The sequence below is a fragment of the Petromyzon marinus genome, unplaced genomic scaffold (assembly GCF_048934315.1).
Source record: "Petromyzon marinus isolate PM22_M1 ecotype Great Lakes invasive population unplaced genomic scaffold, UKy_Petmar_22M1.pri1.0 PM_Scaffold_37, whole genome shotgun sequence".
NCBI classification, from domain to species: domain Eukaryota; kingdom Metazoa; phylum Chordata; class Hyperoartia; order Petromyzontiformes; family Petromyzontidae; genus Petromyzon; species Petromyzon marinus.
Genome location: NW_027423357.1, coordinates 339,667 through 366,551, shown reverse-complemented (window position 1 = coordinate 366,551; position 26,885 = coordinate 339,667). Strand labels below are relative to the sequence as shown.

The 26,885-nt window shown below is 53.5% G+C and overlaps 2 protein-coding genes across 3 annotated transcripts in view; one reads left to right on the top strand and one right to left on the bottom strand.

The window, feature by feature from the left end:
• LOC116958111 (uncharacterized) overlaps nt 1–26,885 on the bottom strand; it is a 348,130-nt gene that overhangs the window by 239,089 nt on the left and 82,156 nt on the right. The window lies entirely within an intron of this gene.
• Nucleotides 21,214–26,885, top strand: part of LOC116937533 (septin-4-like) — a 69,298-nt gene continuing 63,626 nt past the window's right edge. Inside the window, exon 1 of one of the 2 annotated variants that reach the window (XM_076064273.1) lies at nt 21,214–21,618. In XM_076064273.1, coding sequence (XP_075920388.1) covers nt 21,598–21,618 — 21 coding nt within the window. In that variant the 5' untranslated portion in view covers nt 21,214–21,597. The remainder of the gene's footprint in view (nt 21,619–26,885) is intronic. The other variant, XM_076064272.1, reaches the window with a different exon arrangement.

Sequence of the window (26,885 nt, the reverse complement as noted above, 5' to 3'; positions counted from 1 at the left end):
GTGAGTGGGTGAGTGGGTGAGTGAGTGAGTGGGTGAGTGAGTGAGTGGGTGAGTGAGTGGGTGGGTGAGTGAGTGAGTGGGTGGGTGGGTGGGTGAGTGGGTGAGTGAGTGGGTGGGTGAGTGGGTGAGTGGGTGAGTGAGTGGGTGGGTGAGTGAGTGGGTGAGTGGGTGGGTGAGTGAGTGGGTGGGTGAGTGGGTGAGTGAGTGAGTGGGTGGGTGGGTGAGTGGGTGAGTGGGTGGGTGGGTGAGTGAGTGAGTGGTGGGAGGGTGGGTGGGTGGGTGAGTGGGTGGGTGGGTGGGTGAGTGAGTGGGTGAGTGGGTGGGTGGGTGAGTGAGTGGGTGAGTGGGTGAGTGGGTGGGTGAGTGAGTGGGTGAGTGGGTGGGTGGGTGAGTGGGTGAGTGGGTGGGTGGGTGAGTGGGTGAGTGGGTGGGTGAGTGGGTGAGTGAGTGAGTGGGTGGGTGAATGAGTGAGTGGGTGGGTGAGTGGGTGAGTGAGTGGGTGAGTGAGTGGGTGAGTGGGTGAATGGGTGAGTGAGTGGGTGAGTGAGTGAGTGGGTGAGTGAGTGAGTGGGTGAGTGAGTGGGTGGGTGAGTGAGTGAGTGAGTGGGTGGGTGGGTGGGTGAGTGGGTGAGTGAGTGGGTGGGTGAGTGGGTGAGTGGGTGAGTGAGTGGGTGGGTGAGTGAGTGGGTGAGTGGGTGGGTGAGTGAGTGGGTGGGTGAGTGGGTGAGTGAGTGGGTGGGTGGGTGGGTGAGTGGGTGAGTGGGTGGGTGGGTGAGTGGGTGAGTGAGTGAGTGAGTGGGAGGGTGGGTGGGTGGGTGGGTGAGTGGGTGAGTGGGTGGGTGGGTGAGTGGGTGAGTGGGTGGGTGAGTGGGTGAGTGAGTGAGTGGGTGAGTGGGTGGGTGAGTGGGTGAGTGGGTGGGTGGGTGGGTGAGTGGGTGAGTGGGTGGGTGAGTGGGTGGGAGGTTGGGTGAGTGAGTGGGTGGGTGGGTGAGTGAGTGGGTGAGTGAGTGAGTGGGTGGGTGAGTGGGTGAGTGGGGGGTGAGTGGGTGAGTGAGTGAGTGGGTGGGTGAGTGGGTGAGTGAGTGGGTGCGTGAGTGGGTGAGTGAGTGGGTGCGTGAGTGGGTGAGTGAGTGGGTGGGTGAGTGAGTGAGTGGGTGAGTGGGTGAGTGGGGGGGTGAGTGGGTGGGTGAGTGAGTGGGTGGGTGGGTGGGTGACTGAGTGGGTGGGTGAGTGAATGAGTGAGTGGGTGAGTGAGTGGGTGGGTGAGTGAGTGGGTGGGTGGGTGGGTGAGTGGGTGAGTGGGTGGGTGGGTGAGTGGGTGGGTGAGTGGGTGGGTGGGTGAGTGGGTGAGTGAGTGAGTGAGTGGGAGGGTGGGTGGGTGGGTGAGTGGGTGGGTGGGTGGGTGAGTGAGTGGGTGAGTGGGTGGGTGGGTGAGTGAGTGGGTGAGTGGGTGAGTGGGTGGGTGAGTGAGTGGGTGAGTGGGTGGGTGGGTGAGTGGGTGAGTGGGTGGGTGGGTGAGTGGGTGAGTGGGTGGGTGAGTGGGTGAGTGAGTGAGTGGGTGAGTGGGTGGGTGAGTGAGTGGGTGAGTGGCTGGGTGGGTGAGTGGGTGAGTGGGTGGGTGGGTGAGTGGGTGAGTGGGTGGGTGGGTGAGTGGGTGAGTGGGTGGGTGAGTGGGTGGGTGGTTGGGTGAGTGAGTGGGTGGGTGGTGAGTGAGTGGGTGAGTGAGTGAGTGGGTGGGGTGAGTGGGTGAGTGGGGGGTGAGTGGGTGGGTGAGTGAGTGGGTGTGTGAGTGGGTGAGTGAGTGGGTGCGTGAGTGGGTGAGTGAGTGGGTGCGTGAGTGGGTGAGTGAGTGGGTGGGTGAGTGAGTGAGTGGGTGGGTGAGTGGGTGAGTGGGGGGGTGAGTGGGTGGGTGAGTGAGTGGGTGGGTGGGTGGGTGACTGAGTGGGTGGGTGAGTGAATGAGTGAGTGGGTGAGTGAGTGGGTGGGTGAGTGAGTGGGTTGGTGAGTGGGTGAGTGGGTGGGTGGGTGAATGAGTGAGTGGGTGGGTGAGTTGGTGAGTGAGTGGGTGAGTGAGTGAGTGAGTGGGTGAGTGGGTGAGTGAGTGGGTGAGTGAGTGGGTGAGTGGGTGGGTGAGTGGGTGGGTGGGTGAGTGAGTGAGTGGGTGGGTGAATGAGTGAGTGGGTGGGTGAGTGGGTGAGTGAGTGGGTGGGTGAGTGGGTGAGTGGGTGAGTGAGTGGGTGAGTGAGTGAGTGGGTGAGTGAGTGAGTGGGTGAGTGAGTGGGTGAGTGCGTGGGTGGGTGGGTGAGTGGGTGAGTGAGTGGGTGGGTGAGTGGGTGAGTGAGTGGGTGGGTGAGTGAGTGGGTGAGTGAGTGGGTGAGTGGGTGGGTGAGTGAGTGGGTGGGTGAGTGGGTGAGTGAGTGGGTGGGTGGGTGGGTGAGTGGGTGAGTGGGTGGGTGGGTGAGTGGGTGAGTGAGTGAGTGGGTGGGTGGGTGGGTGAGTGGGTGGGTGGGTGGGTGAGTGAGTGGGTGAGTGGGTGGGTGGGTGAGTGAGTGGGTGAGTGGGTGAGTGGGTGGGTGAGTGAGTGGGTGAGTGGGTGGGTGGGTGAGTGGGTGAGTGGGTGGGTGGGTGAGTGGGTGAGTGGGTGAGTGAGTGAGTGGGTGAGTGGGTGGGTGAGTGGGTGAGTGGGTGGGTGGGTGGGTGAGTGGGTGAGTGGGTGGGTGAGTGGGTGGGTGGGTGGGTGAGTGAGTGGGTGGGTGGATGAGTGAGTGGGTGAGTGAGTGAGTGGGTGGGTGAGTGGGTGAGTGGGAGGGTGAGTGGGTGGGTGAGTGAGTGGGTGGGTGAGTGGGTGAGTGAGTGGGTGGGTGAGTGGGTGAGTGAGTGGGTGGGTGAGTGAGTGAGTGGGTGGGTGAGTGGGTGAGTGGGGGGGTGAGTGGGTGGGTGAGTGAGTGGGTGGGTGGGTGGGTGAGTGGGTGGGTGAGTGGGTGAGTGAGTGGGTGAGTGAGTGAGTGAGTGGGTGGGTGAGTGGGTGAGTGGGGGGGTGAGTGGGTGGGTGAGTGAGTGGGTGGGTGGGTGGGTGAGTGAGTGGGTGGGTGGGTGAGTGAGTGGGTGGGTGGGTGGGTGAGTGAGTGGGTGGGTGGGTGAGTGAGTGAGTGGGTGGGTGAGTGAGTGAGTGGGTGGGTGAGTGGGTGGGTGGGTGGGTGAGTGGGTGGGTGGGTGAGTGGGTGGGTGAGTGGGTGAGTGAGTGGGTGAGTAAGTGAGTGGGTGGATGGGTGAGTGGGTGGGTGGGTGAGTAGGTGGGTGAGTGGGGGGGTGGGTGAGTGAGTGGGTGAGTGAGTGGGTGAGTGGGTGGGTGAGTCGGTGGGTGAGTGGGTGAGTGAGTGGGTGGGTGAGTGGCTGGGTGAGTGAGTGAGTGGGTGGGTGAGTGGGTGGGTGGGTGGGTGAGTGGGTGGGTGGGTGAGTGGGTGGGTGAGTGGGTGAGTGAGTGAGTGGGTGAGTGAGTGAGTGGGTGGGTGAGTGGGTGAGTGAGTGGGTGGGTGAGTGGGTGAGTGAGTGGGTGGGTGGGTGAGTGGGTGAGTGGGTGTCGGGGTGAGTGTGTGAGTGGGTGTGTGGGTGAGTGGGTGGGTGAGTGGGTGAGTGGGTGGGTGAGTGAGTGGGTGAGTGGGTGGGTCAGTGGGTGGGTGAGTGGGTGAGTGAGTGGGTGGGTGAGTGGGTGGGTGAGTGGGTGGGTGAGTGGGTGAGTGAGTAGGTGAGTGGGTGGGTGGGTGAGTGGGTGAGTGGGGTGGGGGTGAGTGTGTGAGTGGGTGTGTGGGTGAGTGGGTGGGTGAGTGGGTGAGTGAGTAGGTGAGTGGGTGGGTGAGTGAGTGAGTGGGTGAGTGAGTGAGTGAGTGGGTGAGTGGGTGGTGGGTGAGTGAGTGGGTGGGTGAGTGGGTGTGTGAGTGAGTGGGTGGGTGAGTGGGTGAGTGAGTAGGTGAGTGGGTGGGTGAGTGAGTGAGTGGGTGAGTGAGTGAGTGAGTGGGTGAGTGGGTGGGTGAGTGAGTGGGTGGGTGAGTGGGTGAGTGGGTGAGTGAGTGGGTGAGTGGGTGGGTGGGTGGGTGAGTGGGTGGGTGAGTGAGTGGGTGGGTGAGTGGGTGGGTGAGTGAGTGGGTGGGTGAGTGGGTGGGTGAGTGAGTGAGTGGGTGAGTGAGTGAGTGGGTGAGTGAGTGGGTGAGTGGGTGGGTGAGTAAGTGAGTGGGTGAGTGGGTATGTGGGTGGGTGGGTGAGTGAGTGAGTGGGTGAGTGGGTGGGTGAGTGGGTGAGTGGGTGAGTGAGTGGGTGAGTGGGTGAGTGAGTGGGTGAGTGGGTGAGTGGGTGGGTGAGTGGGTGAGTGAGTGAGTGGGTGAGTGGGTGGGTGAGTGAGTGAGTGGGTGAGTGGGTGGGTGAGTGGGTGGGTGGGTGAGTGAGTGGGTGAGTGGGTGGGTGAGTGGGTGAGTGGATGAGTGGGTGAGTGAGTGGGTGGGTGGGTGAGCGAGTGAATGGGTGATTGGCTAGGTGAGTGAGTGGGTGGGTGAGGGAATGGGTGAGTGGGTGGGTGGGAGAGTGAGTGAGTGGGTGGGTGAGTGAGTGGGTGGGTGAGGGAATGGGTGAGTGAGTGGGTGAGTGGGTGAGTGGGTGGGTGAGTGGGTGGGTGGGGGAGTGAGTGAGTGGGTAGGTGAGTAAGTGAGTGGGTGGGTGAGGGAATGGGTGAGTCGGGGAGTGAGTGAGTGGGTGAGTGGGTGAGTGATTGTGTGGGTGAGTGGATGGGTGAGTGGGCGAGTGTGTCTGTGTACCTGTGTCTCTGTGTGTGCGTCTGCGTGTCTTTGTGTGTGTCTGCGTGTCTATGTGTGTGTGTCTGTGTGTGTCTTTGTGTGTGTGTGTCTATGTGTCTCTGTGTGTGTTTCTTTGTGTGTGTGTCTTTGTGTGTGTCTGTGTGTGTCTGTGTACGTATGTGTGTCTTTGTGTGTTTGAGTGTGTCTGTGTGTGTTTGTGTGTGTTTGTGTGTGTCTCTGTCTATGTTTGTGTGTCTTTGCGTGTGTGTCTGTGTGTGTGTGTGTCTGTGTGTCTTTGTGTGTGTGTCTTTTTGTTACATATTTTAGTCGTAGTTTAGTGGTAATTAATTGAAGGTGGAGGGGTTACCAGCCCATCGCACCCAGGTCTTCTCGGCCACGGTCATTCCCTCCCTTCTCTACGCTTGCGAAACGTGGACCCCCCTAATGGAACATCTTCGCCAGTTAGAAACATTTAGGCTGGCCTGCCTACGATCCATCCTGGGGTTAACCAGACTGGATCGTGTGAGGAGCTCACAAACCCTTGAAAGATCTGGGCAAGGTCCCATCGGTGAGCTCCTCCGGCAGGCAAGGCTGCGATGGCTGGGTCATGTAGCCCGCATGCCCAGCCACCGCATGCCGAAACAGCTTTTGTTCGGCCGGATTGAGGGGGCTAAACGGGCGCGGCACGGGCTAGAGAAGAGATGGAGTGATGTGGTACAGGAGGACGTGGAGCTGAGTGGACTTGCCGATGACTGGTACCAGCGGTGTCAAGATCGGCCTCTGTGGAGGAGGCTCGTGAAGGACGCTACTGGGCAGTTGGAGGCAGTCGCCCTCCAACAACAACGGAGGGCGGAGGAGCGACGCTCACAACAACGAGCGGAGCGCCGGGTGGCTAAAGCACAGCAGGTTGGCACAGTAGGGGGCACAGGTGGTGCATCAGCCAGTCATCTCAGTCAGTCGACCCGTGGCACCTGGATCTGCCCCGTGACCTCCTGCCAGCGGGCGTTCGACACTTCACGTGGCCTCAAGGTGCACATAGCCTGGCACAAGCGTCGTGGTGACGTCACCGCCACTTAGTGGCGAATGGTGGTTGTTGTTATTGTGTGTGTTTGTGTCTTTGTGTGTGTGTCTGTGTGTCTATGTTTGTGTGTGTCTTTGTGTGTGTCTGTGTGTCTATGTGTGTGTGTCTTTGTGTGTGTCTTTGTGTGTGTCTGTGTGTCTATGTTTGTGTGTCTTTGTGTGTGTCTGTGTGTCTATGTTTGTGTGTGTCTTTGTGTGTGTCTGTGTGTCTATGTTTGTGTGTGTCTTTGTGTGCGTGTCTATGTCTTTGTGTGTGTGTGTCTGTGTGTCTATGTTTGTTTGTGTGTCTTTGTGTGTGTGTCTGTGTGTCTATGTGTGTGTGTCTTTGTGTGTGTCTTTGTGTGTGTCTGTGTGTCTATGTTTGTGTGTGTCTTTGTGTGTGTCTTTGTGTGCGTGTCTGTCTTTGTGTGCGTGTCTGTGTGTCTATGTTTGTGTGTGTGTCTGTGTGTGTGTCTTTGTGTGCGTGTATGTCTTTGTGTGTGTGTCTGTGTGTCTATGTGTGTGTGTGTCTGTGTGTCTATGTGTGTGTGTGTCTATGTGTGTGTGTGTCTGTGTGTGTTTAGCAGCATTTGCCCCCACAAAGTGTGTGGAGGCTACCCGGGGGAGCTTTGCTTGGAGGAGGATGTTGCGGGCGAGGTGGTCTCGTTTCCCACAGCCTCGAGATTGCAAAACTTTGACAATGACTCGTCAAGAGCGGGTGGCGGTGGTGGTGATGGTGGTGGTTGAGGTAATGATGGTGGTGGTGGTGGTTGAGGTAATGATGGTGGTGGTGGTTGAGGTGATGATGGTGGTGGTGGTGGTGATGGTGGTGGCGGTGGTGGTGATGGTGGTGATGGTGGTTGAGGTGATGATGGTGGTGGTGGTGGTGATGGTGGTGGCGGTGGTGGTGATGGTGATGGTGGTGGTTGAGGTAATGATGGTGGTGGTGGTGGTGGTTGAGGTAATGATGGTGGTGGTGGTTGAGGTGATGATGGTGGTGGTGGTGATGGTGGTGGCGGTGGTGGTGATGGTTGTTGCGATGATGGTGGTGGTGGTAATGGTTGTTGCGGTGATGGTGGTGGTGGTGGCGGTGATTGTTGTTGCGATGATGGTGGTGGTGGTTGAGGTGATGTTGCGATGATGGTGGTGGTAATGGTGGTTGCGACGATGGTGGTTGAGGTGATGATGGTGGTGGTGGTGATGGTGGTTGAGGTGATGATGGTGGTGGTGGTGGTGATGGTTGTTGCGATGATGGTGCTGGTGGTGGTAGCGGTGGCGGTGATGGTTGTTGCGATGATGGTGGTGGTGATGGTGGTTGAGGTGATGATGGTGGTGGTGGTGGCGGTGATGGTGGTGGTGGCGGTGATGGTGGTGGTGGCAGTGATGGTGGTGGTGGCGGTGATGGTTGTTGCGATGATGGTGGTGGAGGCGGTGATGATGGTGGAAAGTAAATATCACCACTGGGGAGACAAAGGCGGTCGGGCGTGTACCCTTGCTATAGGTTCCCGCTAACAGCACTTGCCCCTACAGCTTGCAGGAGGCTACCTGGGCAGCTTTGTCTGTCCGTGACACTCTCAATTGGATCAATTAAGAGATGACGAGTCACGTGACGCGTGTTTCACAGACCACGTGACGTGGGCGTGATGACACCGGGCGCTGATGCAGGGCGACGTTTCGGGCGGTGGCCCTGAAAGAGGACACGCCCAACACACAGACAAAGCTCCCCCAGGTAGCCTCTAGCAGGGGGAGCTTTGTTTGTGTAACAGCACTTGCCCTTACAGCCTGCTAGAGGCTACCTGGGGGAGCTTTGTCTGTGTAACAGCACTTGCCCCGACAGCCTGCTAGAGGCTACCTGGGGGAGCTTTGTGTAACAGCACTTGCCCCTACAGCCTGCTAGAGGCTACCTGGGGGAGCTTTGTTTGTGTAACAGCACTTGCCCCTACAGCCTGCTAGAGGCTACCTGGGGGAGCTTTGTGTGTGTATCATAGGTGGTGCTACTCGCTACTAACAGCACTTGCCCCTACAGCCTGCTAGAGGCTACCTGGGGGAGCTTTGTCTGTGTGTAACGTACTGACCACGCCTGCTGGACGCCTGTGATTCAAGAGCTTTACAGCCAATCGGATTCCTGCTGCGGCGGTCTCAGCAGTGACTGAACGCACGGATCGCTCCCCCGTTTCGTTTTTAATGCCGAGTCTACCTAGAGGGCAGCCAGCAACGCGGTGCGCTAACTGCAGCGCCACCGCTCCCGCTGCCCCCAATCGATTCCAAATCGCTGAGCGCCTCAACTCGGGAAGCGATTCGCCGCCGTGTTAGTCAACGGAGAAGGGAATCGATAACCGATTAGTTGATAGCGTTAGGAACTATCTTTGGAATCGGAGTCGTTAATCAGTGAGGCTCTGTGAGTCTCAGTGATTAACACTGAACCCTGTGGGAGCCTTAGTCTGGCTCTGTGAGTCTCAGTGATTAACACTGAACCCTGTGGGAGCCTTAGTCTGGCTCTGTGAGTCTCAGTGATTAACACTGAACCCTGTGGGAGCCTCAGTCTGGCTCTGTGAGCCTCACTGATTAACACTGAACCCTGTGGGAGCCTTAGTCTGGCTCTGTGAGTCTCACTGATTAACACTGAACCCTGTGGGAGCCTTAGTCTGGCTCTATGAGCCTCACTGATTAACACTGAACCCTGTGGGAGCCTTAGTCTGGCTCTGTGAGCCTCACTGATTAACACTGAACCCTGTGGGAGCCTTAGTCTGCCTCTGTGAGTCTCCCTGATTAACACTGAACCCTGTGGGAGCCTTAGTCTGGCTCTGTGAGTCTCACTGATTAACACTGAACCCTGTGGGAGCCTTAGTCTGGCTCTGTGAGCCTCACTGATTAACACTGAACCCTGTGGGAGCCTTAGTCTGGCTCTGTGAGCCTCACTGATTAACACTGAACCCTGTGGGAGCCTTAGTCTGGCTCTGTGAGCCTCACTGATTAACACTGAACCCTGTGGGAGCCTTAGTCTGGCTCTATGAGCCTCACTGATTAACACTGAACCCTGTGGGACCTTTAAAGGAATCGATTCACCTAAGAGGAAAATCGTTGGCGCTGACGACTCCACTGGAGCCGGTATCGATTCCGGTCATCTATAAACACACGGGGAGAGAGAGACACGGGGGGAGAGAGAGAGAGACACGGGGAGAGAGAGAGAGACACGGGGAGAGAGAGACACGGGGAGAGAGAGAGAGACACGGGGAGAGAGAGAGACACGGGGAGAGAGAGAGAGACACGGGGAGAGAGAGAGACACGGGGAGAGAGAGACACGGGGAGAGAGAGACACACGGGGAGAGAGAGAGAGACACGGGGAGTGAGAGAGAGACACGGGGAGTGAGAGACACGGGGAGAGAGAGACACGGGGAGTGAGAGACACGGGGAGAGAGAGACACGGGGAGAGAGAGAGACACGGGGAGAGAGAGAGACACGGGGAGAGAGAGAGACACGGGGAGAGAGAGAGACACGGGAAGAGAGAGACACAGGGAGAGAGAGAGAGACACGGGGAGAGAGAGACACGGGGGGAGAGAGACACGGGGAGAGAGAGACACGGGGAGAGAGAGACACGGGGAGAGAGAGACACGGGGAGAGAGAGACACGGCGAGAGAGACACACGGGGAGAGAGAGACACGGGAGGAGAGAGACACGGGGAGTGAGAGAGAGACACGGGGAAAGAGAGACACGGGGAGAGAGAGACACGGGGAGAGAGACACGGGGAGAGAGAGACACGGGTAGAGAGAGACACGGGTAGAGAGAGACACGGGGAGAGAGAGACACGGGGAGAGAGACACGGGGACAGAGACACGGGTAGAGAGACACGGGGAGGAGGAGGATGCGCCCTTCCCATATCTCAGCTGGAGGTGCAAGTCACGTGGTTTGTAAGTAGTACACGGGGCAAGTCCTGACACGTGTGTGTGTGTGTACACGTGTGTATGTCTGCACGTGTGTGTGTGTGCACGTGTGTGTGAGTGTGTGTGAGAACACGTGTGTGTGAGTACACGTGTGCACGTGTGTGTGTGCACGTGTGTGTGTACACGTGTGTGTGTGTACACGTGTGTGTGTGTGTACACGTGTGTGTGTGTGTACACGTGTGTGTGTCAGTTTAACACGTAGGCTTTCGCGACCAATATTATTCATAATAAAGGTTTTTGGGTTAGATCGCGTTTATTTATAAATGTGTCGTAACCCTCCACCACCCGACACGGCCAATCAGCAAAGATAAGTGTCACGTTGACAAAAGACAAATAATTCACTACTTCAGCCCACCGGTGTGTTGAAGAGTTAATCCACATTTACAGTTTGAGTACGACGTTTCGCTGGTAAATACTTCCAGCATCATCGGGCAATTCGCCAGAATGGTAAAGCCCTCGCTTGCTCCCGGTTTTATATAGAGCAGAAGAGTGACGTCATCACTTAACTCATCAGGTGCAGTGATTAGAGGCGGAGGGGGGGGGTAATGTAATTATATAATCGATTAGTAATCAGTCATTGGTTATGATTAGTAATGAGTTGTAGATTAGTAATTCTTTAAATCAAAATGTAATGTGTATTATTTAATAATACGCTTCCAGGCCGCACTGAGCCGGTAGCTGTCAGAGCGATTAAAGTTATTCTTGTTCCTCTCAATTTCAATGGATTCTCTAATTAGTCTTTGCCAGTAATAATTAGTTTTACACACCACTGCAACATTGTCAAAATCAATTGAGTGTCCTTGTTGACAAGCATGTTCTGCCACTGCCGACAGTTGTGTTTGAGATAATTTAATATTTCTCTGATGTTCTTTTAGTCTTACGCTGATGTTACGTCCCGTCTGCCCAATGTAGCAGCTGCCACATGAACAATTAATCCGATATACACCTTCTGTTGATAGTTTAGGTAATGCGTCTTTAGTGCAAGATACTAGTTTTTGAATTTTGTGTACTGATGCTGGAAGTATTTACCAGCGAAACGTCGTACTCAAACTGTAAATGTGGATTAACTCTTCAACACACCGGTGGGCTGAAGTAGTGAATTATTTGTCTTTTGTCAACGTGACACTTATCTTTGCTGATTGGCCGTGTCGGGTGGTGGAGGGTTACGACACATTTATAAATAAACGCGATCTAACCCAAAAACCTTTATTATGAATAATATTGGTCGCGAAAGCCTACGTGTTAAACTGACTAACCTCTATGGGGAGGATACTTTTCTTAAAACCAGAAAATTGGAGAAGCTTCGCATTAAGCGGATTAAATTGATATCTTCACTGGCGTTCCTCAAAAGGTGCAGAGATTCAAAGGTAATACCAAACGCAGTTAAAATAACACATCACATAAAGTCTTCTAAAGCTAACCAAATACTACACAAAGCTAGCGAATTATTATTAATAGAGAGAATACAGCACAATAGGAGTGAATTATCTTACATTTCGGAATCGCTAAAGCAGTTACACTTAGATATAAGCAATAGTGTATCTATGCATTATTGGAATATAATCGATAACATAACACAACAATCGGCTGATAATGTGTTTAAACTAACAAAAACTAACCAAATTAATAAATTTTCTAGACTACATAATAAACAAATCCCTACTGAAAACCAAAAACGTAAAAACAAAACTGTACTGAACTTGACCAACACTGTATTAACCGGTGACATGGTCTCTATCCTTTCTAAAGGCCTTAACTTTGCCGTTACCCCACGCACAATTCCAGTGGATGAGATAATTGCTGAGGTAGAATCAGCAGTTAGACTCCTTCCACATAATGAGGCAGAGATGACTAGACATGAGGTTGCTAAAATAATTGAGAATAGAAAAGTTTCAAAAGTAAATATTAGCTCTAACGAGGCAAAAGCCTTAAGAGAGCTGCGTGTAAATAAGGATATCCAAATCCTAGCAGCTGATAAAGGCCGCACTACTGTACTGATGTCACGAGCCGATTATGATAATAAAATTAGAAATTTACTAGAGGAAAGTACCTACATTAAAATTAAACGAGATCCAACTAATACTTTAGAACGTAAGACCACTGCAATAATTGCAAATTCATTAATCCCTAAAAATGAGCAATACCTAATTAAGCCAAGGGCCTCAAAACCACCTAGACTCTATGGGCTACCAAAGATTCATAAAATCGGCATCCCATTACGACCCATAGTCAGTACAATTGGCTCTGCCACATATCAATTAGCAAAATATATAACCAAACAAATACAGCCCTACATCGGTAAGACATCTTCATTCATAAAAAAATTCAGAACATCTTGTGAATGTGATTAAAGATATTAAACTTACTCCTGATGATATTCTGGTAAGCTTTGATGTGATTTCTCTATTCACTAAGGTTCCAGTGGACGAATCGCTTAAATTACTTGATACACTAGTAAAGAATACCGGTTTACAAAAAGATATTCCGAAACTTGCTGGCCATTGCTTAAATAACACTTACTTCTTATGGAGAGGGGATTTCTTTAAACAAAAGGAAGGAGCAGCAATGGGTTCTCCTTTATCCCCTGCTATAGCAAATTTGTACATGGAAAACTTTGAAATAAGAGCACTTGCCTCGAGCACATTAAAACCATCCTTTTGGTTTAGGTATGTGGATGACACTTTGGTTGTCTGGCCACATGGTAAAGATACACTTAATGATTTTCTAAATCATCTCAATGCCCAAAACCCGGCCATCCAGTTCACCATGGAAATGGAGGTGAATAATACACTCCCATTCCTAGATATTTTGCTTGGACATGGCCTAAACGGTAAAATAACACACAGCGTTTACAGAAAGCAAACGCACACTGATGCCTATCTGAATGCAGAATCACATCATCATCCAGCTCAAAAATCCTCTCTTATTAAGACGCTCGTGCATCGGGCGAAAACAGTGTCAGATGGTGAGAGTCTAGTGAGAGAGATTAAACACGTTAAAGACGCACTACGACAGAATGGCTACAATAATGCTCAAATTAACAGAGCACTGAATGCCAAATCACGATCGCAAAGCAATACTACTGAAAGCGACCAGATTGTTAAAACAATAAAAATTCCATATATCTCAGGAGTAACTGACAAATTAGCCCGCGTTTTGCAAAAGCAAAACATTACAGTAAGATTTGGTACAGTACACAAAATTCAAAAACTAGTATCTTGCACTAAAGACGCATTACCTAAACTATCAACAGAAGGTGTATATCGGATTAATTGTTCATGTGGCAGCTGCTACATTGGGCAGACGGGACGTAACATCAGCGTAAGACTAAAAGAACATCAGAGAAATATTAAATTATCTCAAACACAACTGTCGGCAGTGGCAGAACATGCTTGTCAACAAGGACACTCAATTGATTTTGACAATGTTGCAGTGGTGTGTAAAACTAATTATTACTGGCAAAGACTAATTAGAGAATCCATTGAAATTGAGAGGAACAAGAATAACTTTAATCGCTCTGACAGCTACCGGCTCAGTGCGGCCTGGAAGCGTATTATTAAATAATACACATTACATTTTGATTTAAAGAATTACTAATCTACAACTCATTACTAATCATAACCAATGACTGATTACTAATCGATTATATAATTACATTACCCCCCCCCTCCGCCTCTAATCACTGCACCTGATGAGTTAAGTGATGACGTCACTCTTCTGCTCTATATAAAACCGGGAGCAAGCGAGGGCTTTACCATTCTGGCGAATTGCCCGATGATGCTGGAAGTATTTACCAGCGAAACGTCGTACTCAAACTGTAAATGTGGATTAACTCTTCAACACACCGGTGGGCTGAAGTAGTGAATTATTTGTCTTTTGTCAACGTGACACTTATCTTTGCTGATTGGCCGTGTCGGGTGGTGGAGGGTTACGACACATTTATAAATAAACGCGATCTAACCCAAAAACCTTTATTATGAACGTGTGTGTGTGTGTACACGTGTGTGTGTACACGTGTGTGTGTGTGTACACGTGTGTGTGTGTGTACACGTGTGTGTGTGTGTGTGTACACGTGTGTGTGTGTGTGTGTACACGTGTGTGTGTGTACACGTGTGTACACGTGTGTGTGTGTACACGTGTGTACACGTGTGTGTGTGTACACGTGTGTACACGTGTGTGTGTGTACACGTGTGTGTGTGTACACGTGTGTGTGTGTACACGTGTGTGTGTGTACACGTGTGTGTGTGTGGAGGCCTGGGCTCTGGGTTGTTCTTCGTGCTTTTGGAGTACCTGACCCTCTGCTCACGATCATTAAGGACCTTCATGATGGTGAGCGGGCCCGGGTAAAACTACGTGGCCGGGAGTCAGAGCCATTCCCTGTACACCTTGGGGTGCGACAGGGATGTCCTCTGGCTCCCACATTATTTAACATTTATTTTGACCACGTAGTTCGTGAAGCCTTCAATAGCTGTACCGGGGGAATCTCCATATGGTACAGATATAATGGGAGGCTAATCGATGCCCGGGTGCGGTCAAGGGATGGCTCCCTATTGCTCAACCACGTTATGTATGCTGATGATTTGGTAATAGCTGCTCAGTCAGAGGAGGAGTTGGAGACGCTGCTGCTGAGACTGGAGCGTGCCACTAAGAGGTGGGGCCTTACCATCAGCCCCACCAAAACTAAGCACCTGCCTGGGTATTTTGTACCATCGGACACTCCACCCCCACAACTCCCAATCGGTGATGGGGCAGTTGTGGAGAGAGTGGAGAGTTTCCCATACCTGGGCAGTGTGCTTATGACTGGCTCCAGTTTAACAGCAGAGGTCTCACTCCGAATCAGTCGAGCGGCAATATCTTTTCATCGGTTGCGTAACGCTGTGTGGAAGCTACCTGGTCTGTCGCTCCGCACTAAGCTTCAGGTCTTCTCGGCCACGGTCATTCCCTCCCTTCTCTACGCTTGCGAAACGTGGACCCCCCTAATGGAACATCTTCGCCGGTTAGAAACATTTAGGCTGGCCTGCCTACGATCCATCCTGGGTTTAACCAGACTGGATTGTGTGAGGAGCTCACAAATCCTTGAAAGATCTGGGCAGGGTCCCATCGGTGAGCTCCTCCGGCAGGCAAGGCTGCGATGGCTGGGTCATGTAGCCCGCATGCCCAGCCACCGCATGCCGAAACAGCTTTTGTTTGGCCGGATTGAGGGGGCTAAGCGGGCGCGGCACGGGCTAGAGAAAAGATGGAGTGATGTGGTACAGGAGGACGTAGAGCTGAGTGGACTTGCCGATGACCGGTACCAGCGGTGTCAAGATCGGCCTCTGTGGAGGAGGCTCGTGAAGGACGCCGCTACTGGGCAGTTGGAGGCAGTCGCCCTCCAACAACAACGGAGGGCGGAGGAGCGACGCTCACAACAACGAGCGGAGCGCCGGGTGGCTAAAGCACAGCAGGTTGGCACAGTAGAGGGCACAGGTGGTGCATCAGCCACTCATCTCACTCAGTCGACCCGTGGCACCTGCTGGGTCTGCCCCGTGACCTCCTGCCAGCGGGCGTTCGACACTTCACGTGGCCTCAGGGTGCACATAGCCTGGCACAAGCGTCGTGGTGACGTCACCGCCACTTAGTGGCGAATGGCGGTTGTTGTTGTTGTGTACAAACAACACTTGCCCCTATAATCTATTAGAGGCTACAAGAGGGACCTTTGTATCTTTGTCTGACGCATTTTGTGTCTCTCTCGGTCTCTCTGCGCCTGCCTCGCCTGGAAATCGGAAATCACCAAAACACGCCGACAGATGGGGAGGTGAGTGAGTGGGTGAGGGAGTGAGTGGGTGAGGGAGTGAGTGGGTGAGTGAGTGGGTGAGGGAGTGTGTGAGTGAGGGAGTGAGTGGTTGAGTAGGCAAGTGAGTGTGTGAGTGAGTGGGTGAGTAGGCAAGTGGGTGGGTGGGTGAGTGGGTGAGTATGTGAGTGGGTGGGTGAGTGTGTGAGTGGGTGAGTGAGTGGGTGGGTGAGTGAGTGGGTGAGGGAGTGAGTGAGTGGGTGGGTGAGTGAGTGGGTGAGGGAGTGAGTGAGTGTGTGAGTGAGTGGGTGAGTGAGTGGGTGAGGGAGTGAGTGGGTGAGGGAGTGAGTGAGTGAGTGGGTGAGTGAGTGGGTGAGGGAGTGAGTGGGTGAGGGAGTGAGTGAGTGGGTGAGGGAGTGTGTGGGTGAGGGAGTGAGTGAGTGAGGGAGTGAGTGGTTGAGTAGGCAAGTGAGTGTGTGAGTGAGTGGGTGAGTAGGCGAGTGAGTGGGTGGGTGAGTGGGTGAGTAGGTGAGTGGGTGGGTGAGTGTGTGAGTGGGTGGGTGAGTGAGTGGGTGAGTGAGTGAGTGGGTGAGGGAGTGAGTGGGTGAGTGGGTGGGTGAGTGAGTGGGTGAGTGTGTGAGTGGGTGGGTGAGTGAGTGGGTGAGGGAGTGAGTGGGTGAGGGAGTGAGTGGGTGAGTAGGTAAGTGAGTGGGTGAGTAGGTAAGTGAGTGGGTGAGTGAGGGAGTGAGTGAGTGTGTGTGTGAGTGAGTGGGTGAGTAGGTAAGTGAGTGGGTGGGTGAGTAGGTGAGTGGGTAGGTGAGTGTTTGAGTGAGTGGGTGAGTGGGTGGGTGAGTGAGTGAGTGGGTGAGTGGGTGGGTGAGTGGGTGAGTGTGTGAGTGAGTGAGTGTGTGAATGGGTGGGTGAGTGTATGAGTGAGTGAGTGTGTGAGTGGGTGAGTGAGTGTGTGAGCGAGTGAGTGAGTGTGTGAGTGAGTGCGTGAATGGGTGGGTGAGTGTATGAGTGAGTGAGTGTGTGAGTGTGTGAGTGAGTGTGTGCGTGGGTGAGTGAGTGTGTGAGTGGGTGAGTGGGTGAGTGAGTGAGTGTGTGATTGAGTGGGTGAGTGAGTGTGTGAGTGGGTGAGTGGGTGAGTGAGTGTGTGGGTGAGTGAGTGTGTGAGTGGGTGAGTATTTGAGTGAGTATGTGAGTGAGTGTGTGATTGAGTGGGTGAGTGGGTGAGTGAGTGGGTGGGTGAGTGAGTGAGTGTGAGTGAGTGAGTGGATGAGTGGGTTGGTGAGTGAGTGAGTGAGGGATTGAGTGAGTGGGTGAGTGAGTGGGTGAGTAGGTAAGTGTGTGGGTGGATGAGTGAGTGTAAGTGAGTGTGTGAGTGAGTGAGTGGGTGTGTGAGTGAGTGTGCGAGTGAGTGAGTGTGCGAGTGAGTGTGTGTGTGAGTGAGTGGGTGAGTGAATTAGTGGGTGTGTGAGTGTGTGTGTGAGTGAGTGAGTGTGTGAAAGAGTGGGTGATTGAGTGGGTGAGTGAGTGTGTGGGTGAGTGAGTAAGTGATTGAGTGGGTGAGTGAGTAAGTGATTGAGTGGGTGAGTGAGTGAGTGGGTGAGTGAGTGGGTGTGTGAGTGAGTGTGTGAGTGAGTGGGTGAGTGTGTGGGTGAGTGTGTAATTGAGTGGGTGAGTGAGTGTGTGAGTGAGTGTGTGAGTTAGTGGGTGAGTGAGTGAGTGAGTGTGTGAGTGGGTGGGTGGGTGAGTGAGTGGGTGAGTGAGTGATTGAGTGGGTGAGTGAGTGTGTGAGTGAGTGAGTGGGTGTGTGAGTAAGTGAGTGAGTGGGTGAGTGATTGAGTGGGTGTGTGAGTGAGTGTGAGTGGGTGAGATAGTGGGTGTGTAAGTGGGTGTGTGATTGAGTGGGTGAGTGAGTGTGTGAGTGAGTGTGTGAGTGAGTGAGTGGGTGAGTGGGTGAGTGAGTGAGTGGGTGAGTGAGTGAGTGGGTGAGTGGGTATGTGAGTGTGTGAGTGAGTGTGTGAGTGAGTGTGTGAGTGAGTGTGTAAGTGAGTGAGTGTGTGAGTGAGTGTGTGAGTGAGTGTGTAAGTGAGTGAGTGTGTGAGTGAGTGTGTGAGTGAGTGTGTGAGTGAGTGTGTGAGTGAGTGGGTGAGTGAGTGAGTGTGTGAGTGTGTGGGTGAGTGAGTGTGTGGGTGAGTGAGTGTGTGAGTGTGTGAGTGAGTGAGTGTGAGTAGTGTAGTGGTTAGCGCTTGTCTGAGCCGGTCCTGGGTCTCCGCTAGGTCGACTCAGCCTCAAATGAGTACCTGGTGTAGCGATGATGATGGTGGTGCAGTAAACATCGGCACTGGGGAGACAAAGGCGGCCGGGCGTGGTGGTGCTGGCCACCCACCCCCTCTGTGTGTAGCCACAGTGCGGTAGCCTTAATAAGTGCTCGCTAACAGCACTTGCCCCTACAGCCCTGCTAGAGGCCACCTGGGGGAGCTTTGTCTGTGTAACAGCACTTGCCCCTACAGCCCTGCTAGAGGCCACGTGGGGGAGCTTTGTCTGTGTAACAGCACTTGCCCCTACAGCCCTGCTAGAGGCTACCTGGGGGAGCTTTGTCTGTGTCCCGGCACTTGCCCCTACATCCTGCTAGAGGCTACCTGGGGGAGCTTTGTCTGTGTAACAGCACTTGCCGCTACAGCCTGCTAGAGGCTACCTGGGGGAGCTTTGTCTGTGTAGCAGCACTTGCCCCTACGGCCCTGTTGGAGGCTACCTGGGGGAGCTTTGTCTGTGTAACAGCACTTGCCCCTACAGCCCTGCTAGAGGCTACCTGGGGGAGCTTTGTCTGTGTAACAGCACTTGCCCCTACAGCCCTGCTAGAGGCTACCTGGGGGAGCTTTGTCTGTGTAACAGCACTTGCCCCTACAGCCCTGCTAGAGGCTACCTGGGGGAGCTTTGTCTGTGTAACAGCACTTGCCCCTACAGCCCTGCTAGAGGCTACCTGGGGGAGCTTTGTCTGTGTAACAGCACTTGCCGCTACAGCCTGCTAGAGGCTACCTGGGGGAGCTTTGTCTGTGTAGCAGCACTTGCCCCTACGGCCCTGTTGGAGGCTACCTGGGGGAGCTTTGTCTGTGTAACAGCACTTGCCCCTACAGCCCTGCTAGAGGCTACCTGGGGGAGCTTTGTCTGTGTAACAGCACTTGCCCCTACAGCCCTGCTAGAGGCTACCTGGGGGAGCTTTGTCTGTGTAACAGCACTTGCCGCTACAGCCTGCTAGAGGCTACCTGGGGGAGCTTTGTCTGTGTAGCAGCACTTGCCCCTACGGCCCTGTTGGAGGCTACCTGGGGGAGCTTTGTCTGTGTAACAGCACTTGCCCCTACAGCCCTGCTAGAGGCTACCTGGGGGAGCTTTGTCTGTGTAACAGCACTTGCCCCTACAGCCCTGCTAGAGGCTACCTGGGAGAGCTTTGTCTCTCTCTGTGTGTTGGTGACAATGGCAGAGTGAATTATCCATGAGCGACATCAACAAAGCACAGACTCACGTGAGTGTAGCTGTAGCTGTGTGTAGCTGTAGGTGTAGCTGTGTGTAGGTGTAGGTGTGTGTAGGTGTAGCTGTAGGTGTAGCTGTGTGTAGGTGTAGCTGTGTGTAGCTGTGTGTAGGTGTAGCTGTGTGTAGGTGTAGCTGTAGGTGTAGCTGTGTGTAGCTGTGTGTAGCTGTGTGTAGGTGTAGCTGTGTGTAGGTTTAGCTGTAGCTGTGTGTAGCTGTGTGTAGCTGTAGCTGTGTGTAGGTGTAGCTGTGTGTAGCTGTAGCTGTGTGTAGCTGTGTGTAGCTGTGTATAGGTGTAGCTGTGTGTAGCTGTGTGTAGCTGTAGCTGTGTGTAGCTGTAGCTGTGTGTAGGTGTGTGTAGCTGTAGCTGTGTGTAGCTGTAGCTGTGTGTAGCTGTGTGTAGCTGTAGCTGTGTGTAGCTGTGTGTAGCTGTAGGTGTAGCTGTGTGTAGGTGTAGCTGTGTGTGTAGCTGTGTTTAGCTGTGTGTAGGTGTAGCTGTGTGTAGCTGTAGGTGTAGCTGTGTTTAGCTGTTTGTAGGTGTAGCTGTGTGTAGCTGTGTGTAGCTGTAGGTGTGTGTAGCTGTAGGTGTAGCTGTGTGTAGCTGTGTGTAGCTGTAGCTGTGTGTAGCTGTGTGTAGCTGTGTGTAGCTGTAGCTGTGTGTAGCTGTGTGTAGCTGTGTGTAGCTGTAGGTGTAGCTGTGTGTAGCTGTAGGTGTGTGTACCTGTGTGTAGCTGTGTGTAGGTGTAGCTGTGTGTAGCTGTGTGTAGCTGTGTGTAGGTGTAACTGTGTGTAGCTGTGTGTAGCTGTAGGGTTAGCTGTGTTTAGCTGTGTGTAGGTGTAGCTGTGTGTACCTGTGTGTAGGTGTAGCTGTGTGTAGCTGTAGGTGTAGCTGTGTTTAGCTGTGTGTAGGTTTAGCTGTGTGTAGCTGTAGCTGTGTGCAGCTGTGTGTAGGTGTAGCTGGAGGTGTAGCTGTGTGTAGCTGTGTGTAGGTGTAGCTGTGTGTAGCTGTGTGTAGCTGTAGCTGTGTGTAGGTGTAGTTGTGTGTAGCTGTGTATAGGTGTAGCTGTAGCTGTGTGTAGCTGTAGGTGTAGCTGTAGGTGTAGCTGTGTGTAGGTGTAGCTGTAGGTGTAGCTGTGTGTAGCTGTGTGTAGGTGTAGCTGTGTGTAGCTGTGTGTAGCTGTAGCTGTGTGTAGGTGTAGTTGTGTGTAGCTGTGTATAGGTGTAGCTGTAGCTGTGTGTAGCTGTAGCTGTGTGTAGCTGTAGGTGTAGCTGTGTGTAGGTGTAGCTGTGTGTAGGTGTAGCTGTGTGTAGCTGTGTGTAGGTGTAGCTGTGTGTAGGTGTAGCTGTGTGTAGCTGTAGGTATAGCTGTGTGTAGCTGTGTGTAGCTGTGTGTAGCTGTAGCTGTAGGTGTAGATGTAGGTGTAGCTGTGTGTAGCTGTGTGTAACTGTGTGTAGGTGTAGCTGTGTGTAGGTGTAGCTGTAGGTGTAGCTGTGTGTAGGTGTACCCTTGTGTAGCTGTGTGTAGGTGTAGATGTGTGTAGCTGTAGGTTTAGCTGTAGCTGTGTATAGCTGTGTTTAGGTGTTGCTGGGTGTAGCTGTAGGTGTAGCTGTGTGTAGGTGTAGCTGAGTGTAGCTGTAGGTGTAGCTGTTTGTAGGTGTAGGTGTGGTTACGTGTAGCTGAGTGTAGCTGTAGGTGTAGCTGTGTGTAGGTGTAGCTGGGTCTAGCTGTGTGTAGCTGTGTGTAGGTGTAGCTGTGTGTAGGTGTAGCTGTAGGTGTAGCTGTGTGTAGGTGTAGCTGTGTGTAGCTGTAGGTGTAGCTGTGTGTAGGTGTAGCTGTGTGTAGCTGTAGGTGTAGCTGTGTGTAGGTGTAGCTGTGTGTAGCTGTGTGTAGGTGTAGCTGTGTGTAGCTGTGTGTAGCTGTGTGTAGGTGTAGCTGTGTGTAGCTGAGTGTAGCTGTAGGTGTAGCTGTGTGTAGGTGTAGCTGTGTGTAGGTGTAGGTGTAGCTGTAGGTGTAGCTGTAGGTGTAGCTGTGTGTAGTTGTAGCTGTGGGTGTAGCTGTGTGTAGCTGTAGGTGTAGCTGTAGGTGTAGCTGTAGGTGTAGCTGTGTGTAGCTGTAGGTGTAGCTGTGTGTAGGTGTTGCTGTGTGTAGCTGTAGGTGTAACTGTAGGTGTAGCTGTAGGTGTAGCTGGGTGTAGCTGAGTGACGTTGCGATTTGAACTTCCGCAAACTTTTCACAGCGCTGACAAATTCCTGTGGCTCGCCAAGCGTCCACAGTCGACTCGCCACTCACCACTCACCACTCACTCACCACTCGCTCACCACTTACTCACCACTCACCACCTACTCACCACTCACTCACCACTTACTCACCACTCACCACTCACTCACCACTCACTCACCACTCACTCACTCACTCACCACTCACCACTTACTCACTCACCACTTACTCACTCACCACTCACCACACTCACCACTTACTCACCACTCGCTCACCACTCACCACAGCGCCATGGCTCAGCAGCACTCCTTGGTGAGTGTCTGGGGAGGGGGTGAGGGGGTGAGCGAGTGGGTGAGGGGGTGGGTGAGTGAGTGGGTGAGGGGGTGAGCGAGTCGGTGACTGGGTGAGTGAGTCGGTGGCTGGGTGAGTGAGTTGGTGACTGGGTGAGTGAGTTCGTGGCTGGGTGAGTGAGTTGGTGACTGGGTGAGTGAGTTGGTGGCTGGGTGAGCGAGTTGGTGACTGGGTGAGTGAGTTTGTGGCTGGGTGAGCGAGTGGGTGAACGAGTTGGTGACTGGGTGAGCGAGTTGGTGACTGGGTGAGTGAGTTGTTGAGTGGGTGAGCGTGTTGGTGACTGGGTGAGTGAGTGGGTGAGTGAGTCGGTGACTGGGTGAGCGAGTGGGTGAGCGAGTTGGTGGCTGGGTGAGTGAGTTGGTGACAGGGTGAGTGAGTTGGTGACTGGGTGTGCGAGTGGGTGAGCGAGTTGGTGGCTGGGTGAGCGAGTTGGTGACTGGGTGAGCGAGTTGGTGACTGGGTGAGTGAGTTGGTGACTGGGTAACTGGGTGAGTGAGTGGGTGAGTGAGTCGGTGACTGGGTGAGCGAGTCGGTGGCTGGGTGAGTGAGTTGGTGACTGGGTGAGTGAGTGGGTGAACGAGTTGGTGACTGGGTGAGTGAGTTGGTGACTGGGTGAGTGAGTTGGTGACTGGGTGAGTGAGTCGGTGACTGGGTGAGTGAGTTGGTGACTGGGTGAGTGAGTTGGTGACTGGGTGAGTGAGTTGGTGGCTGGGTGAGCGAGTGGGTGAACGAGTTGGTGACTGGGTGAGCGAGTTGGTGACTGGGTGAGTGAGTTGGTGAGTGGGTGAGCGTGTTGGTGACTGGGTGAGTGAGTCGGTGAGTGAGTCGGTGGCTGGGTGAGCGAGTGGGTGAGCGAGTTGGTGGCTGGGTGAGCGAGTTGGTGACAGGGTGAGTGAGTTGGTGACTGGGTGAGCGAGTTGGTGACAGGGTGAGTGAGTCGGTGGCTGGGTGGGCGAGTGGGTGAGCGAGTTGGTGGCTGGGTGAGCGAGTTGGTGACTGGGTGAGTGAGTTGGTGACTGGGTAACTGGGTGAGTGAGTGGGTGAGTGAGTCGGTGACTGGGTGAGCGAGTCGGTGGCTGGGTGAGTGAGTGGGTGGCTGGGTGAGTGAGTTGGTGACTGGGTGAGCGTGTTGGTGACTGGGTGAGCGGGTTGGTGACTGGGTGAGTGAGTTTGTGACTGGGTGAGTGAGTTGGTGACTGGGTGAGTGAGTTGGTGGCTGGGTGAGCGAGTTGGTGACTGGGTGAGCGAGTTGGTGACTGGGTGAGTGAGTTGGTGAGTGGGTGAGCGTGTTGGTGACTGGGTGAGTGAGTGGGTGAGTGAGTCGGTGGCTGGGTGAGCGAGTGGGTGAGCGAGTTGGTGGCTGGGTGAGCGAGTTGGTGACTGGGTGAGTGAGTTGGTGACTGGGTGAGTGAGTTGGTGACTGGGTGAGTGAGTTGGTGGCTGGGTGAGTGAGTTGGTGACTGGGTGGGTGAGTCGGTGACTGGGTGAACGAGTTGGTGACTTGGTGAGCGAGTGGGTGAGTGAGTTGGTGACTCGGTGAGTGAGTTGGTGACTGGGTGAGCGAGTTGGTGACAGGGTGAGTGAGTTGGTGACTGGGTGAGTGAGTTGGTGGCTGGGTGAGCGAGTTGGTGACTGGGTGAGCGAGTTGGTGACTGGGTGAGTGAGTTGGTGACTGGGTGAGTGAGTTGGTGACTGGGTGAGTGAGTTGGTGACTGGGTGAGTGAGTCGGTGACTGGGTGAGCGAGTTGGTGGCTGGGTGAGTGAGTCGGTGACTGGGTGAGCGAGTGGGTGACTGGGTGAGTGAGTTAGTGACTGGGTGAGTGAGTTGGTGACTGGGGGAGCGAGTTGGTGGCTGGGTGAGTGAGTTTGTGACTGGGTGAGTGAGTTGGTGGCTGGGTGAGCGAGTTGGTGACTGGGTGAGTGAGTTTGTGACTGGGTGAGTGAGTCGGTGACTGGGTGAGTGAGTCGGTGACTGGGTGAGTGAGTTGGTGGCTGGGTGAGTGAGTTGGTGACTGGGTGGGTGAGTTGGTGACTGGGTGAGTGAGTTGGTGACTGGGTGAGTGAGTTGGTGACTGGGTGAGTGAGTTGGTGACTGGGTGAGTGAGTTGGTGACTGGGTGAGCGAGTTGGTGGCTAGGTGAGTGAGTTGGTGGCTGGGTGAGCGAGTCGGTGACTGGGTGAGCGAGTTGGTGACTGGGTGAGCGAGTTGGTGAGTGAGTCGGTGACTGGGTGAGCGAGTGGGTGAGTGAGTTGGTGACTGGGTGAGCGAGTTGGTGACTGGGTGAGTGAGTTAGTGACTGGGTGAGCGAGTTGGTGAGTGAGTTGGTGACTGGGTGAGCGAGTTGGTGACTGGGTGAGTGAGTTAGTGACTGGGTGAGTGAGTTGGTGACTGGGGGAGCGAGTTGGTGGCTGGGTGAGTGAGTGGGTGACTGGGTGGGTGAGTGGGTGAGTGAGTCGGTGACTGGGTGAGCGAGTTGGTGACTGGGTGAGTGAGTTGGTGACTGGGTGAGCGAGTTGGTGACTGGGTGAGTGAATTGGTGACTGGGTGAGTGAGTTGGTGACTGGGTGAGCGAGTTGGTGGCTGGGTGAGTGAGTGGGTGACTGGGTGAGCGAGTGGGTGAGCGAGTCGGTTAGTGAGTGAGTCGGTGTGTGGGTGTGTGTGTAGGTGAGTGAGTTTATATGTGGATGTCCAGGTGAGTGTGTGTGTGTGTAAGTGAATAGGTGAGTGAGTCGGTGAGTGTGTAGATGAGTGAGTAGGTGAGTGAGTGAGTGAGTAGGTGAGTGAGTAGGTGAGTGAGTAGGTGAGTGGGTGAGTAGGTGAGTGATTAGTTGAGTAGGTGAGTGAGTAGGTGACTAGGTGAGTGAGTAGGTGAGTGAGTAGGTGAGTGAGTAGGTGACTAGGTGAGTGAGTAGGTGACTGAGTAGGTGAGTGAGTAGGTGAGTAGGTGAGTGAGTAGGCGGGTGAGTAGGCGAGTGAGTGGGTGAGTGAGTGGGTGGGTGAGTAGGTGAATGAGTAGGTGAGTGAGTAGGTGAGTGAGTAAGTGAGTGAGTAGGTGAGTGAGTAGGTGAGTAGGTGAGTAGGTGAGTGAGTAGGTGAGTGAGTAGGTGTGTGAGTAGGTGAGTAGGTGAGTGAGTAGGTAAGTGCGTAGGTGAGTGAGTAGGTGAGTGAGTAGGTGAGTGAGTAGGTGAGTAGGTGAGTGAGTGAGTAGGTGAGTGAGTAGGTGAGTAGGTGAATAGGTGAGTGAGTAGGTGAGTGAGTAGGTGAGTAGGTGAGTGAGTAGTTGAGTAGGTGAGTGAGTAGGTGAGTAGGTGAGTGAGTAGGTGATTGAGTAGGTGAGTAGGTGAGTGAGTGAGTAGGTGAGTGAGTAGGTGAGTAGGTGAATAGGTGAGTGAGTAGGTGAGTAGGTGAGTGAGTAGGTGAGTAGGTGAGTGAGTAGGTGAGTAGGTGAGTGAGTAGGTGAGTAGGTGAGTGAGTAGGTGAGTGAGTAGGTGAGTATGTGAGTAGGTGAGTGAGTAGGTGAGTAGGTGAGTGAGTAGGTGAGTGAGTAGGTGAGTGAGTAGGTGAGTAGGTGAGTGAGTAGGTGAGTGAGTAGGTGAGTAGGTGAGTGAGTAGGTGAGTGAGTAGGTGAGTAGGTGAATAGGTGAGTGAGTAGGTGAGTAGGTGAGTGAGTAGGTGAGTAGGTGAGTGAGTAGGTGAGTGAGTAGGTGAGTAGGTGAGTGTGTAGGTGAGTCAGTAGGTGAGTAGGTGAGTGAGTAGGTGAGTGAGTAGGTGAGTAGGTGAGTGAGTAGGTGAGTGAGTAGGTGAGTAGGTGAATAGGTGAGTGAGTAGGTGAGTAGGTGAGTGAGTAGGTGAGTAGGTGAGTAGGTGAGTGAGTAGGTGAGTCAGTAGGTGAGTGAGTAGGTGAGTAGGTGAGTGCGTAGGTGAGTGCGTAGGTGAGTGAGTAGGTGAGTAGGTGAGTGAGTAGGTGAGTAGGTGAGTGAGTAGGTGAGTAGGTGAGTAGGTGAGTAGGTGAGTGAGTAGGTGAGTGAGTAGGTGAGTGAGTAGGTGAGTAGGTGAGTGAGTAGGTGAGTAGGTGAGTGAGTCTCTGTCCTCACAAGTTCACACCCATGGGCAGGGGGAGGGGAGAATGCGGCCTGACCGGAATGTTCAGGGTGAGCACCACTCTCACTCACCTACTCACTCACCTACTCACTCACCTACTCACTCACCTACTCACTCACCTACTCACCTACTCACTCACCTATTCACTCACCTACTCATTCACCTACTCACCTACTCACTCACCTACTCACTCACCTACTCACTCACCTACTCACCTACTCACTCACCTAGTCACTCACCTAGTCACTCACCTACTCACCTACTCACTCACCTACTCACTCACCTACTCACTCACTCACCTACTCACTCACCTACTCACTCACCTACTCACCTACTCACTCACCTACTCACTCACCTACTCACTCACTCACCCACTCACTCACCTACTCACTCACCTACTCACCTACTCACTCACCTACTCACTCACCTACTCACTCACTCACCTACTCACTCACCTACTCACTCACCTACTCACTCACCTACTCGCTCACTCACCCACCTACTCACCCACCTACTCACCTACTCACTCACCTACTCACCTACTCACTCACCTACTCACCCACCTACCCACTCACCTACTCACCTACTCACTCACCTACTCACTCACCTACTCACCTACTCACTCACCTACTCACTCACCCACTCACCTACTCACTCACCTACTCACTCACCTAGTCACTCACCTACTCACCCACCTACTCACCTACTCACTCACCTACTCAACTACTCACTCAGCTACTCACTCACCTCACTCACTCACCTACTCACTCACCTACTCAACTACTCACTCACCTACTCACTCACCTACTCACTCACTCACTCACCTACTCACTCACCTAATCACTCACCTACTCACCTACTCACTCACCTACTCACTCACCTACTCACCTACTCAATCACCTACTCACTCACCTCACTCACTCACTCACCTACTCACTCACCTACTCAACTTCTCACTCACCTACTCACTCACCTACTCACCTACTCACTCACTGACCTACTCACTCACTCACCTACACACTCACCTACTCACTCACTTACTCATCTACTCACTCACCTACTCACTCATCTACTCACCTACTCACCTACTCACTCACCTACACACTCACCTACTCACTCACTCACCT